Source organism: Juglans microcarpa x Juglans regia, chromosome 2D, assembly GCF_004785595.1.
Source record: "Juglans microcarpa x Juglans regia isolate MS1-56 chromosome 2D, Jm3101_v1.0, whole genome shotgun sequence".
NCBI classification, from domain to species: Eukaryota; Viridiplantae; Streptophyta; class Magnoliopsida; order Fagales; family Juglandaceae; genus Juglans; species Juglans microcarpa x Juglans regia.
Genome location: NC_054596.1, coordinates 11,032,662 through 11,044,949, shown reverse-complemented (window position 1 = coordinate 11,044,949; position 12,288 = coordinate 11,032,662). Strand labels below are relative to the sequence as shown.

Below are 12,288 nucleotides of genomic sequence, written 5' to 3'. Positions count from 1 at the left end.
TTGCTTTGTCTTATTACGTTTTTGTTCATCTGGTTTTGAAAAATTTCAGACCACACATAAATCCTCTCTCTCATTATTGGCTCTCTCCCTCCTGAGTTCTCTCTTTTGACTAAGACCCTTTGTCTTTTCTCTCTCTTCACCTTGCATTGGTTGTCGCCGTCAGCAGTCGCGGAGCAAGCTGGACAATAACCATCCTTCAAGCAGCAGCAGCAGCTCTCTCTCGATCTCTCCTGCATTTCCTTCTCGCAGCCACCGTGTAGTCACAGTAAGGAAGGCCCATTGAGCTGCCTACTGTCGTCTAGGGCAGATCCAGCCTCCTGTTCTGCCTCAAACCACCACAGACAGTGCCGACGTCACCCACACAGCGAGCTCCATTGTGAGATCTAGCCCCTAATGCCCTTCTCTCTCCCTCTTTGTTTCTCCATTTCTCCAATCTCTCGGCCGCTGCCCACGCCACCAGCATCAAGTCTAGCTTCGTCGCTACCCACACCACCAACAATGGTAGTTGTACATTGTGTAATGCCTAGCTGTTAAAATCTTAGTTATGCGTTCTTTGAGTGTGGTGGTAGTATTTATTGTGGTGGAAATGATGCTATTTTAGTTTTATGCAACTCCAGTCGACTACTGGGTGGCAAGCATCATTCATAGCAACCTTGATTTTTATGAATTGTAGGATAGAGATCAAGCGCTAAAAGCATGCTACAGTGGAACTATTTCTATTTTTTTTTCTTCCTCACCTTCACATTCTTGTAGAATTTTTTAATATCAATTAAAACTGCACAAGTCTCATAATTATATTACAATGTCCTGTTACTTAAGTGAATACCCTGAATAGTCGATTGTTGGCCAGACAATTCTGAAATGCAAATTTAGTTTAAATCTTGTGCTTGAATTTTGTGAGAATGGTTTAAGCACCTTGGAGGAAGGATTTTTTTTTTTTTTTTTGGTAAGAATAGAAATATAGTCTATTGGAGGGATAGGAGAAATCAATATATTATGTCTCTGATATACTTCTTTTATTAGAAGGTCACAAAACTACTAGTTTTAGTGTATGGTTCATATATTTGTTTTCTTTATGGGTAAAAGTGTATGGTTCATATGTTAGGGACAAGCCTTATATATATATATATATATATATATATATATATATATATATAAAGTGTTATAAAGTGTATGGTTAAGCCCATCATGGAATTCAAGGGGTATTGAAGAAAGGTAGGACATAGTAGAAGAGGTTGTAAAAACTGACACTACCTGATACAATTGAGTTCTTGTTTTGATTGTGACCCAACTTTCATGAACCTATTTAATATATATTTTAAGATTGTTTGGCTTATAATTTCTTCATAGAACTTAAAAAGTGAGAATCAAGATTTTGAGAAGGAATGAACTTTCTTTTTCTACAGGGGAGTTTCTCATTTTGATTCCTCTACCTTTGATGAAATGGCCTCAAATTTTAAATAAATAAAATCTTTCTATTTTAGAGGCTGTTGTTGCAAAATTCTTACTTCGTTTCTGGACCAATTGATACACAACTTACGAGTGAAAATAAGAAAAAAAAGATAAAAGGAGACAACTCAACAAATGAATTTTTCTCGAGGCTCATTAATTTAAGGGTGGATGGCTTGCTTTTTGTTATCATCTAAAATCCCCTGTGCCTTCTTAAGTCTTCTGTACAACAATTAGAAAAAGATGTTGATGGTTTATTTTGTGATGACAAGCTTGATTTGTAGTATGTGCTAGATTAAGGCTTGGTTTGGGTAGTAATAATATCTGAGAAGTGTTGAGAATGTTTGCGAATAGTAGTGAAAAAGTGATGAAAAAGTAATGATAAAATATTAAAAAGTATGTGAAAAGTAATGAATAGTAGAAAAATAGGTAAAAAGTAATAATAAAGTAAAGAATAGTAGTGAGAGTACTTCAAATACTCTCACTTGCCAAACACATCCTAGAATGTGATAGCAACATAGGAATAAAAGACTGTATTTTTTCAGTGCTCCATAGGTCATTGAATAGTGTGGTTGAATTTTTATTAATCGTGAGATGATTTTTTTGTTCATGCGATCAGATTTTGGAAAGTATCTTCTCTTGCTATCTTTATGACAATGATGTTGAGAAATATTTGAAGATTAATTAATTTCAAATTTCATCTGGGTTCTCATATATATATATATGAAGGTTAAGATAGATAGTTCAAAAGATCTTAATTATAGTGGCATTGCCACATTTCAAAGGGTGGATGGCCTTTCTCAATGACTAGATTGTATAAGATTATATATGAAAAGGTAGGTAATTACCTTAGAACAAACAGTCCTCGACTAAAAATAACATTAGCTTAAAAAATTATAACTCAACAGTAAAAGTTCAAATATATCCTTTATATTAATTGTCTAAATGATACGATTTAGTACTTTACTGTAAATATAAGTACTATAGTTATCACGAGACATTAAAAATCATTAATTTGTAGGCAACACTCTTGTTTTCAAGCATGCCATCTCATACAGTTCGAAATTTATTATTTTTTTAATCTAAAATATTAAAGAATTTAATTAATTTGGGTATATTTTCTTATTATTGAAAATGCAGAAACAAAAAGGGTGAATTTGCTTCATACGACCTCACTACATCTTCTGCATGGTTGGAGGTAACATCACATGCATGCATTGATCTCTACCGTCAAATATGGTTAATTTGTAGAGCTGAAACTTCCATAGAAAGCTTTAACACGTGATCGTGATTGATTTTTCACATATAGATGATCAATCCAAAGGAAATATTTGGAGATACTGCGGTTTGAAGAAACTCTTCCCGTTAAAGTAGAGAAAAATGAAAATCTATAAATACTTGCTTATATTAGATTTTATGCTCCTCTGTATTAGACTATTTACTAATCAATCTTATTTATTCTTTCAATTATATTGGTCGTGAACTAACAACTAACTCAATTACTAAAAATTTTGTACCACATGTAAGGAGTCACACTTTATTTACTATTTGGAGATATTATTTTCAGAAATTTTATTTTTTCTTCCAACTAGGCAAATGCGGCAAATGTGCAAAAATTACTGCTAGTGTGTGTGTATATATATATATATATATATATATATATTTGTTTTTCCCCAAGGTTTTTTTTTGGCTACTAGTAATTATAACGATAATTTTATACCCTAGCTCTCTTCACCCATTACTGATTACCGATCGATGTATATAAATAAATAAATAATTCCAGGAAATTAATTAGACCAGCCAAGCACTGATCTGAAAATATTGATCGTGCATATATATCTAATAACATTAAATTAATACCCGACCATCCTGGTATTATCATATCATGTTCACAAAATTAATTAGGTCAGCCCAATATTATTAAATCCTAGATCATCATGTCTATAGATGAAATTAATTAGTTGAGCGTTTTCAGGTCTGAGTTTTGTCTCAAAAGTCAATTTTACGTATAACGCTCTCTGTTCCATCTAGAAGCTGCAGCCTGCTGTATTTATGTCTTTTAAATTTATTGTTGATGATGAGGTTCTCCATCACGAGACCTACCTTGTAACCTTTGCAAGGCCAACGTGCGTGCGTGTGTCTGTACGTGTGTGTTTGTGTGTGTGCAGGTGAGAGAGAGAGAGAGAGAGAGAGAGGTGATTTTGTCCACAAATTTCATGGGTATGTTTGTATACAGTACTGTACTTGTATACAGAAACAACAAAGCATTAATTCTGCCAAATAAACAGATCAGAACGTGCACCAAATATCTTTTCCTATCCATTCCCAACTTGCCTCAGTTTTTATGTTATAAAATCAAAAGAAATGATATTTGTAGTTGCAAGTGCATAATTACTATACAATCACTTTAAAAAATATAAATAAATATAAGATTTATATAAAAAAATTATTTTTTAATAATAAATTTTATTCTTTTTAAAATAATTATACGACACTTATACATTTTATAATTATATAAAACATTACTCTAAAATCAAACATTTTCTAGCTGATCTGTGCAAGGGCTTGTTCCTTATTCTTAGCCCATCAACTTAACTGGATATATATTTTCCAGTAAACAAAAAAAAACCTGGATTTCAAGGCCGTGGACCTCGACCCAAAAGGCCCAACCACAGTCCACTCACTGTCATTATTACAAATCACTTTGACAATATGTATAATATCATGTTGAATATATATCCTCTGAATAATGCTATTATTCATCTTCAATTTGTCTTTTCATTTTGATTTTTTATATATTTAATTATTTTAATGATTAAAAAAATGATTATTAGTATATTTATATTTTTTTATTTTTTAAAAATATTTAAAAAATATTTAAAAAAAAAGTTACAATTTGATATAAGAGAAAAGCGGACTCCTGTAACGGCAGAGTATCACCGCTCATATCCTTTTGAACGAGACTTGGGAACGAAGGAATTGGTCAATGTTAACAGCTTGTCTCAACTCGAAAGAGCCTTCGCCGAAACCTGCTAAAACAACAGTGACCTCTCGTGTTCATTTCACCTAGACCCCTTAATTTCTTTTACCCCACTGCTGATACCAACTGACACTGATATTTTTGTCTCGCAAACTTTAAAAAAATTGAAACTGCTTTGAATTCTGAGAAAAATCTCAACAAAACGGCGGCGATTATTGGACTGATCATCCATCCACCCATCAGCTTTTAACAACCCAGAATTGAAATTTATACCAATATTATAATTATTATATACCGTGTCGATATATATCAGTTTCAAAGATAACGATCGAGGACAAGAAAAACACCCTTTAGCTATATAATTAATTAATAATACTCATGTTTAAGACCGAACCATGAAACCCGTTAACGTGTGCAGCAAACGAAATAAAATTATAATTAATACAGGAGTGATGTAGTGACAGAAATAAAGTCAGTAGTCCAAGTTGGCCAAATTGCCCATAATAAAGAGAGAGACAAGAAAGGATTTGCCAAGTTGGGCAATTTGTAAAACAGATTAGAGAAAAAGATAGATCCCCACAACATAGGGTTCTGAAAAAGGTCATATATTTGGCCTCGTTTATATTTGAAGCTGACTTCAATTAATATTAATTCATCTCATCTTATCATTATAATTTTTTTTAAAAATTTTATATAAAATATAATAAATAATATAATTTTTTTAAATTTTAAAATAATTTTTTTAAATTTTTACATAAAATATAATAAATAATTTAATTTTTATTCTATTATTTATAAACTATATCAATTCATCTCAATTTATTTCTGAATCGAATCCGCTCTACAGATAAAAAAGGGTTATAAGCAGTGAATGAGCATGGAGTATAGGTCGGTCGGCAATGTCCAAGAAGCTTCCAACTACAACATCCTTAATCCTTATCTACTTAGAGATGTCATGGACCACGTCACATGCAACCTACGAAGACCAGAAGAATCACATCTGCATCCACATGATCTGCCCCGGCCCCTATTATATGAGGAATGTTCTGCAGTCTCCTTAACCGGTCAATGTGACCTTTTGTTTCTCGAGGGGATGGTCAAAATGACCCTCTTTTCCTTTTTTATATTTTTTTATTTTTTTTGAGGTCAAAATGAGTTTAATCAAGCTACGTACTTCATCGATAAAATACAAAAGAAAATGAGAAAACCTATAAATTATTCCATAAAAAACAACGATCTCGTATTAAACGTTGATCGTTCTGTATTTTTTTAAGATCAAAGTTGAAAAAAACAAAACAATTTCTATAATGACAGGGGCTATTAATTATTTGGCAATAAAAAAGACCAATTTATAGCATGTGGGAACTGGTGGGGGAACATGGAAGGGACAAGAAGAGGCATGAAACTTGCATTCACATAGTATACATGGACCACGTTATAATAAAGACCAAAGTTTCATGCCATGCATATTTGCATATGCAGCACCTGAATTATATCACATTTTCTTTATTCCGGATTTTAAAAGCTTGAGAATTTCAATTGTTTTTTCCAAATAAGGAAAAGTATATGAAAAAGACTTTTGAAATTCCGGTGTGGACTTAAAATCCAGCTGGCAGCTGGCTGATGATGTTCGCTTGCCAACGTGGGAATCATGGAAGCTGACGTGTAATTCAATTACAACTCCAACTAGTTGAATTGATTTGGATCCTCTAGGTGGTAATATATGACATGATCCGTTACTCAAATACGAACACGACATGATAATAACGAGTTTGAATTTAATTTTAAAAGGTTCGGATCAAAACGGATTGACGACCTATTAAGACACGATTATTTAACGGGTTGATAATGGATCAACCTTTTTTGACTCGTTAAGAAAGTTAAAATTATAATTATACTTTTATACCTAAAATAAAATTGTTAGGATTTTTATTTCGATATTCTTGTTATTTAGATTGTAATTTTAGACTTGTAGTTAATTTTATATTTTTTTTTTATAAATATTGTGATTTTAACATTTATATAAAGTTATGGTAAATTTAATCAAGTCAAACAGGTTAATTTCGAATCTATAATTTATTTATATAAATAAGTTAAAACGAGTCGGATTCTATCATTTTATCTTATTTTATAATATTCATTAACAGGTTAAAATAATCTTATCGTGTCACCTCGTTAAGTTAATAGATGGTATCAAGATTTAAAATTTTGATACCATAAATTTAACGAGTTATATTCAAATTATTTTATATGATATGATATACATATCGACACAACATGAATAGATTTGATACCCTTAAAATTTTATAGAGGCACAGGGGCTCTGCACATCTTGTTCCGAGAAAGCACCGAGCTGACCGACTCATAAACTAGCGTTTACGTCAACTGTCAACCCGTCATTTACGCGAAGGTACGAAACTGACCCTAATTCTGAGACGTGGTAGAGAGTGCACGAGCGGGAGATTGAACGCCCCGGGGCGCATTGGTGACCGATGAGAGACCAGTGGCAGTCAAGCAGTTCTGGTTGAGCCGACTTTTGGAAACGGACAAGGTAGGTGACGGAAGCAATGACAGAATCACAGAAGAGTGGGACATGCACACGCGTCGGAGTTTGATTTGCCTGTCGACGCGTGCCTCTGTGCGGCCCAGGCTGCGGTCAGCACGTTTTTGTAGCACTAGCTATGACCGGCACCCCGTCCCCCTCGAGACGTCGTATACCTCTATATAAAAGACCTCAGCTTCCTCGACTTAGCTCTGCAATTGCGAGTTATCCAGAAGAAAAATAATCCACAAAGAAAACTTGAGAAGGAGAGAAGGAGAGAGAGGAAAAGGCTTAGAGATATTAATTTCTTCTCCCAGAAGAAAAAGAAACAGAGAAGGGACGTTGGTGAATGACGAGTGAGCTACAGTTACCACCAGGGTTCAGATTTCACCCCACCGACGAGGAGTTGGTAAATCATTATTTGTGTAGGAAATGCGCGTCGCTGCCTCTTGCTGTTCCTATTATTAAGGAGATTGACCTGTACAAGTTCGATCCATGGCAGCTCCCAGGTAAAATCCTTAATTTCCTACTTTCTATTTTTACTGATTACAGAAGATCATGTGTTATTGGATTTTGACTTGCGGTCCACTTTTGCGAATTGGGGTCAGCTTAATATCACTTAAATTTGCTTTGGGTTGTTTAGTTTCTTCCTAAAACTATGGGCTTCTGGTTTCCCCCTTTTCAGTTTCTGAAATCGAGAAAACAGGGTAACCTTTCTTCTTCCTTCTGGTGAATTTCCCAATCCAATCACGGAAGAATTGTATTTAGTTTTCGGTTTGGGTAAACGGGTTTGCTGGATTTTAAAAGAATTTGCTTCGCTTTCTTCAGAAATGCATCGAATTTCACGGATGAGTTTTAAACTTTACACCAGTTTATTCGTTTTAATTTGAGATAATATCATAAACTTTCTTCTCCAAAAAATAAAATATATATTACATATGGGTTGGAAAGGAAGTCGCTGAATCATAACTTGAATGATTGTGTATTTCTCTCTCTATTTTCATTTTTGTTTAATTTCTTTGTTTACGTTGATTTGTGTAGACATGGCTCTGTACGGTGAAAAGGAGTGGTATTTCTTCTCCCCAAGAGACAGGAAATATCCAAACGGTTCCCGGCCCAACCGAGCGGCCGGAACCGGCTACTGGAAGGCTACCGGAGCCGACAAGCCCATCGGCAAGCCCAAGCCACTGGGAATCAAGAAAGCACTTGTTTTCTATGCTGGCAAAGCTCCCAAAGGAGTCAAAACCAATTGGATCATGCACGAATACCGCCTTGCAAATGTCGATAGGTCTGCCGGCAAGAAAAACAACTTGAGGGTTCGTACAACTTCTCCTCTCATTCTTCTATAAATATATACATAAAAAAAAAAAAAAAAATCTAGAAAAACACTTGAGAAATATAAGATTTTGATGCCCAAATTTGGTCTAATTTATTGGGTTTTGGTTTCCATTGCAGCTTGATGATTGGGTCTTATGTCGACTTTACAACAAGAGAGGTACGGTAGAGAAAAACTACGCCATGACGGAGCAAAAGATGGCAAACTCGCCAGAAATCGAGGAGCAGAAACCAAAAATTATGGCGTCCGGACAGTACAACATAGCACCGTCATCAATGATCACCGGCGACCAATTACACATGGATACTTCAGAGTCGGTTCCAAGGTTGCATACCGACACGAGCAGCTCAGAGCAAGTGGTGTCGCCCGACGTCACCAGCTGGGAGAAGGAGGTCCAAAGTGAAGCCAAGTGGGAGGAGATACAGAATGCATTCAATTTGTTCGATTCTTTTCAGTGTTATAATTACATGGATGGGTTCGCAGAGGACCCTTTTGCCTCTCAAGTTCAGTACCAAATGAACCAGATCTCACCTCTTCAGGACATGTTCATGTAACAGCAGAGGCCACTTTGATCAGATCAACGGCTCAGATCATCTTACATCGGGACTAAATATTATTTTTAATTCATTGTAGGTCAGTAAGGTCATATATATATATATATATATATATATAGTGGTGATGATTTGGATTTGAATTATGATCGATAAAAGATGAAGGTGTAGACGTGTAGGTGATCCAACGGGACTTGTTAGATTTTCCTGATCGTGTTAATATGTAGTACTCTGTGGGAAAATTCTTTGAAATTGTAGCTGGATTCTTTCCATACGTACAATTAATGAAAAAAGCTTATTTTATAAGTTTATTTATTATACACCAACTTTCTTCTTGATATTAAATAATAATTAGTTATATTTTAATTCTTCTTATAATTATTTTTAATTTTACTATTAGGTGATGATTTATTTAGTGATGATTTGAATGCAAGAGGACTTATATTTAAATTGGAATTTCATATTATATTCTATGGTTAAGCGGTTGGGAAATGAGGTTGGTGAACGCGGAGAAAAACAGAGTCTAGAGCGCAAATTTGAGGGTGAGGTGAGAATTTTATATTTTATTTTAGGTTGTGTTTGGATGTTGGAGTGAGTTGAGATGATAAAATATTGTTAGAATTTTTTTTTAATATTATTATTATTTTAGAATTTGAGAAAGTTGAATTGTTTATTATATTTTGTATTGAAATTTGGAAAAATTATAATAATGAATTGAGATGAGTTATAGTTCCAAATGGAGTTCAGTGTTTAAAATATTATGTTTTAGTATTATTATTGCGTTGAGATTTAAAAAAGTTGAATTTTTTATTATATTTTATATAGAGATTTAAAAAATATATAATGATAAGATAAGATGAGATGAGAATTTTGTATCTAATTCCATCCCAAACCTGCCCTTATGATTCTTATCTCCTCTTTATTGGGATTGATGCATGCTTCTTATCTTATGACGTCTACGGCTGGTTTCATTTCACTAATTCGAACCATTTCTCATCCATTCTATTTCTTATTTCAAAATTTAAATATCATTTAAATATAAATATTTATTAATTAATTAACATTTTTATCTAATATTTCTTTTAAAAAGAAAATAGTAATCTAAATTTATTGATAACCTTCATTTATGATGAGAAAAAATTATGATTACATACAGAAACTTGGAGTTACAGATAATCATAAATGACCAAAACACAGGCATCAAAAGGATTTAATATAGAACAACAATAGACAAATATCCAAGGTTACAGGTTAATCAACATTAAAGCAAACCTTAAAAAACTAAAAAGTACGACAATCTTGCAGATAAACTTCAGCTCACATTGATAAGAATAATAGCAAAGAAAATAGGTGCAAAGTAACACATACCTCACTACGAAATTTGCAAATAAGAAATTCCAATTCTGTCCATGTGAAGAAGACCCCTCAACTTGCAGAGTAAAGGATCTCTGTCTTCAATCCAGTCCATGTTCACACCCTCAACTCTCTGCTTAGCTAAAAAATCAGTTACAACATTTCCTTCACGAAACACATGACTCACTCTATAAACCATGTTTTCCAAGCAGGTCTGAAGCTCATCCAAATAATCCTCAAGACACCAAATATTACATTCTCCTCTAGTAAGCCATCTAACAAGAATTTGAGAGTCTGTCTCAATGCGGACTTGATGAAACTCTAGTTGATAGCACCATCTAACTCCTTTTAGCAGACTTCTTATTTCGACAAAGTTGTTAGAACCATGGCTTAAGCATACTGCAAAAGTCGCTCGGAATCTTCCACCATCATCACGTATAACACCCCCAGCTTCTGCCGGTTATGGATTACCCAAACTGCTACCATCTGTATTAAGTTTCACCCAATTCTGTTGTGGCCGAATTCATTTCACCACTGATACCTTCTTGGATTTAGGTAAAAGCATCGGGATATCCAACCTCTTTAAAATAACCCTGTTAGATGTATGGAATTTCCTAGTTTTCTTGGTCAACTGCATAATACTGCAAATCCATAATTTAAATGCATGTCGAATCGAATTCACCATATCACATTTTCCTTCATACTTGGCTTTACAGCGCTAGTCCTAAAGTTTCTAGGAGACAATAGAAGGAAGAAGACCAAAGACAGCCCGGACTTGAGTAGAATTTCCAGCACGACGAAACTAAAAAATTCACTTACTCTTGCCAAGTATGGAAGAAGCCCATATGCACACCTAACTGAACCAACGCCAGGTGCTAGATATGTCTAGCCATATCACCTGTACAAAGCACATGATTGAGGTCCTCAATATGTCTCGAAGAGCAACAATTACATTTGGACGCTATAGGGATACCAACCCTTTTAAATCTTAGTATCCACACTCAAAATTATTAGTAGCTTTCCACATCATAATAGAAATTTTCTTGGGAACCAAATGCAATGGGCCCAAGATAAAGGAGGGGCCTGAACCCTAATATAATCCCCAAGCACTTTTAGTAGTGAAATTTCCATCACTTTCTTTATTCTTAATAAGAACATCCTGACTATCCTTACGCTTAGCCAAAAATTGACACAAATCATTAGCTTTTTGAGGGCTCACTAACTTCTCCAATAATGCGATATCCCACTCATTCTCAATGCGACATTCTTTAATCTTAATCGAGGGATACTCTGTAAACGGGTACTGATCTTTTATGGGTCCACCCTCTTCCCAATTGTCATACCAAAAAAAATATTACCCTCACGCACTAGTCACTTTGAATGATCTAAGACTTTCCGAATATATTTAACAATAGACTTTCAGAACCGAGTACCCTAATTAGGCTCCAAGAGGGTTAAATGATTACCCTTAACATACTTACTTCTAAAATAATCCGCCCACAAAGATTTGCCCGAGATCAAGCATTAAGCAAGTTTCTTGTGTAAGGCTCGTTGAATATCCCCAAAATCTCGAATGACCAGACTGCCTTCTTCCATAGGTTTACAAATATTAGTCCAAGCCACCTATTTCCTTTTGCATTTTCCTTCAGTTTCTTCCCAAAAGAAAGAACTCAAGAGCCTATTCAACGACTTAATCACGACATTAGAAATGTGTAACATAGCTAGAAGGTGAGTGGCCATACTAGACAAAATATGCCACAACAAAATTATTCTACCACCAACAAAAAGCACTTTCATCTTTCAACCTGTAATTTTCTTTTAAAATTGCCAATTAGGTCATCAGACGCACGTTTTCAGTCTACCAACCACAATAGGTAGTCCCAAGTATTTAAAAGGAAAGGACCCTTCAGAAAAACTTGTAAAACGAAGAATAGAGCATTTTCTAGAGACAGAGATATGTTTAGAAAAATAAATAGCACTTTTATCCTTATTGAGAACTTGACCTGTCCATGTTTCGTAACAATTCAAAATTTGCATCAAAGCATTCATAGACCTCTGACCACCATTAACAAAAATA

At 34.3% G+C, this 12,288-nt stretch overlaps 1 protein-coding gene across 1 annotated transcript; it reads left to right on the top strand.

Moving 5' to 3' along the window:
* Positions 1-7,157: 7,157 nt before the first annotated feature.
* On the top strand, positions 7,158-9,178 carry LOC121249971 (NAC domain-containing protein 2-like). Its single transcript, XM_041148858.1, has 3 exons — positions 7,158-7,480; positions 8,013-8,287; positions 8,427-9,178. The coding sequence occupies exons 1-3, from the start codon at positions 7,321-7,323 to the stop codon at positions 8,859-8,861; spliced, it is 870 nt and encodes a 289-aa protein (XP_041004792.1). The 5' UTR covers positions 7,158-7,320; the 3' UTR covers positions 8,862-9,178.
* The last annotated feature ends 3,110 nt before the right edge of the window (positions 9,179-12,288 follow it).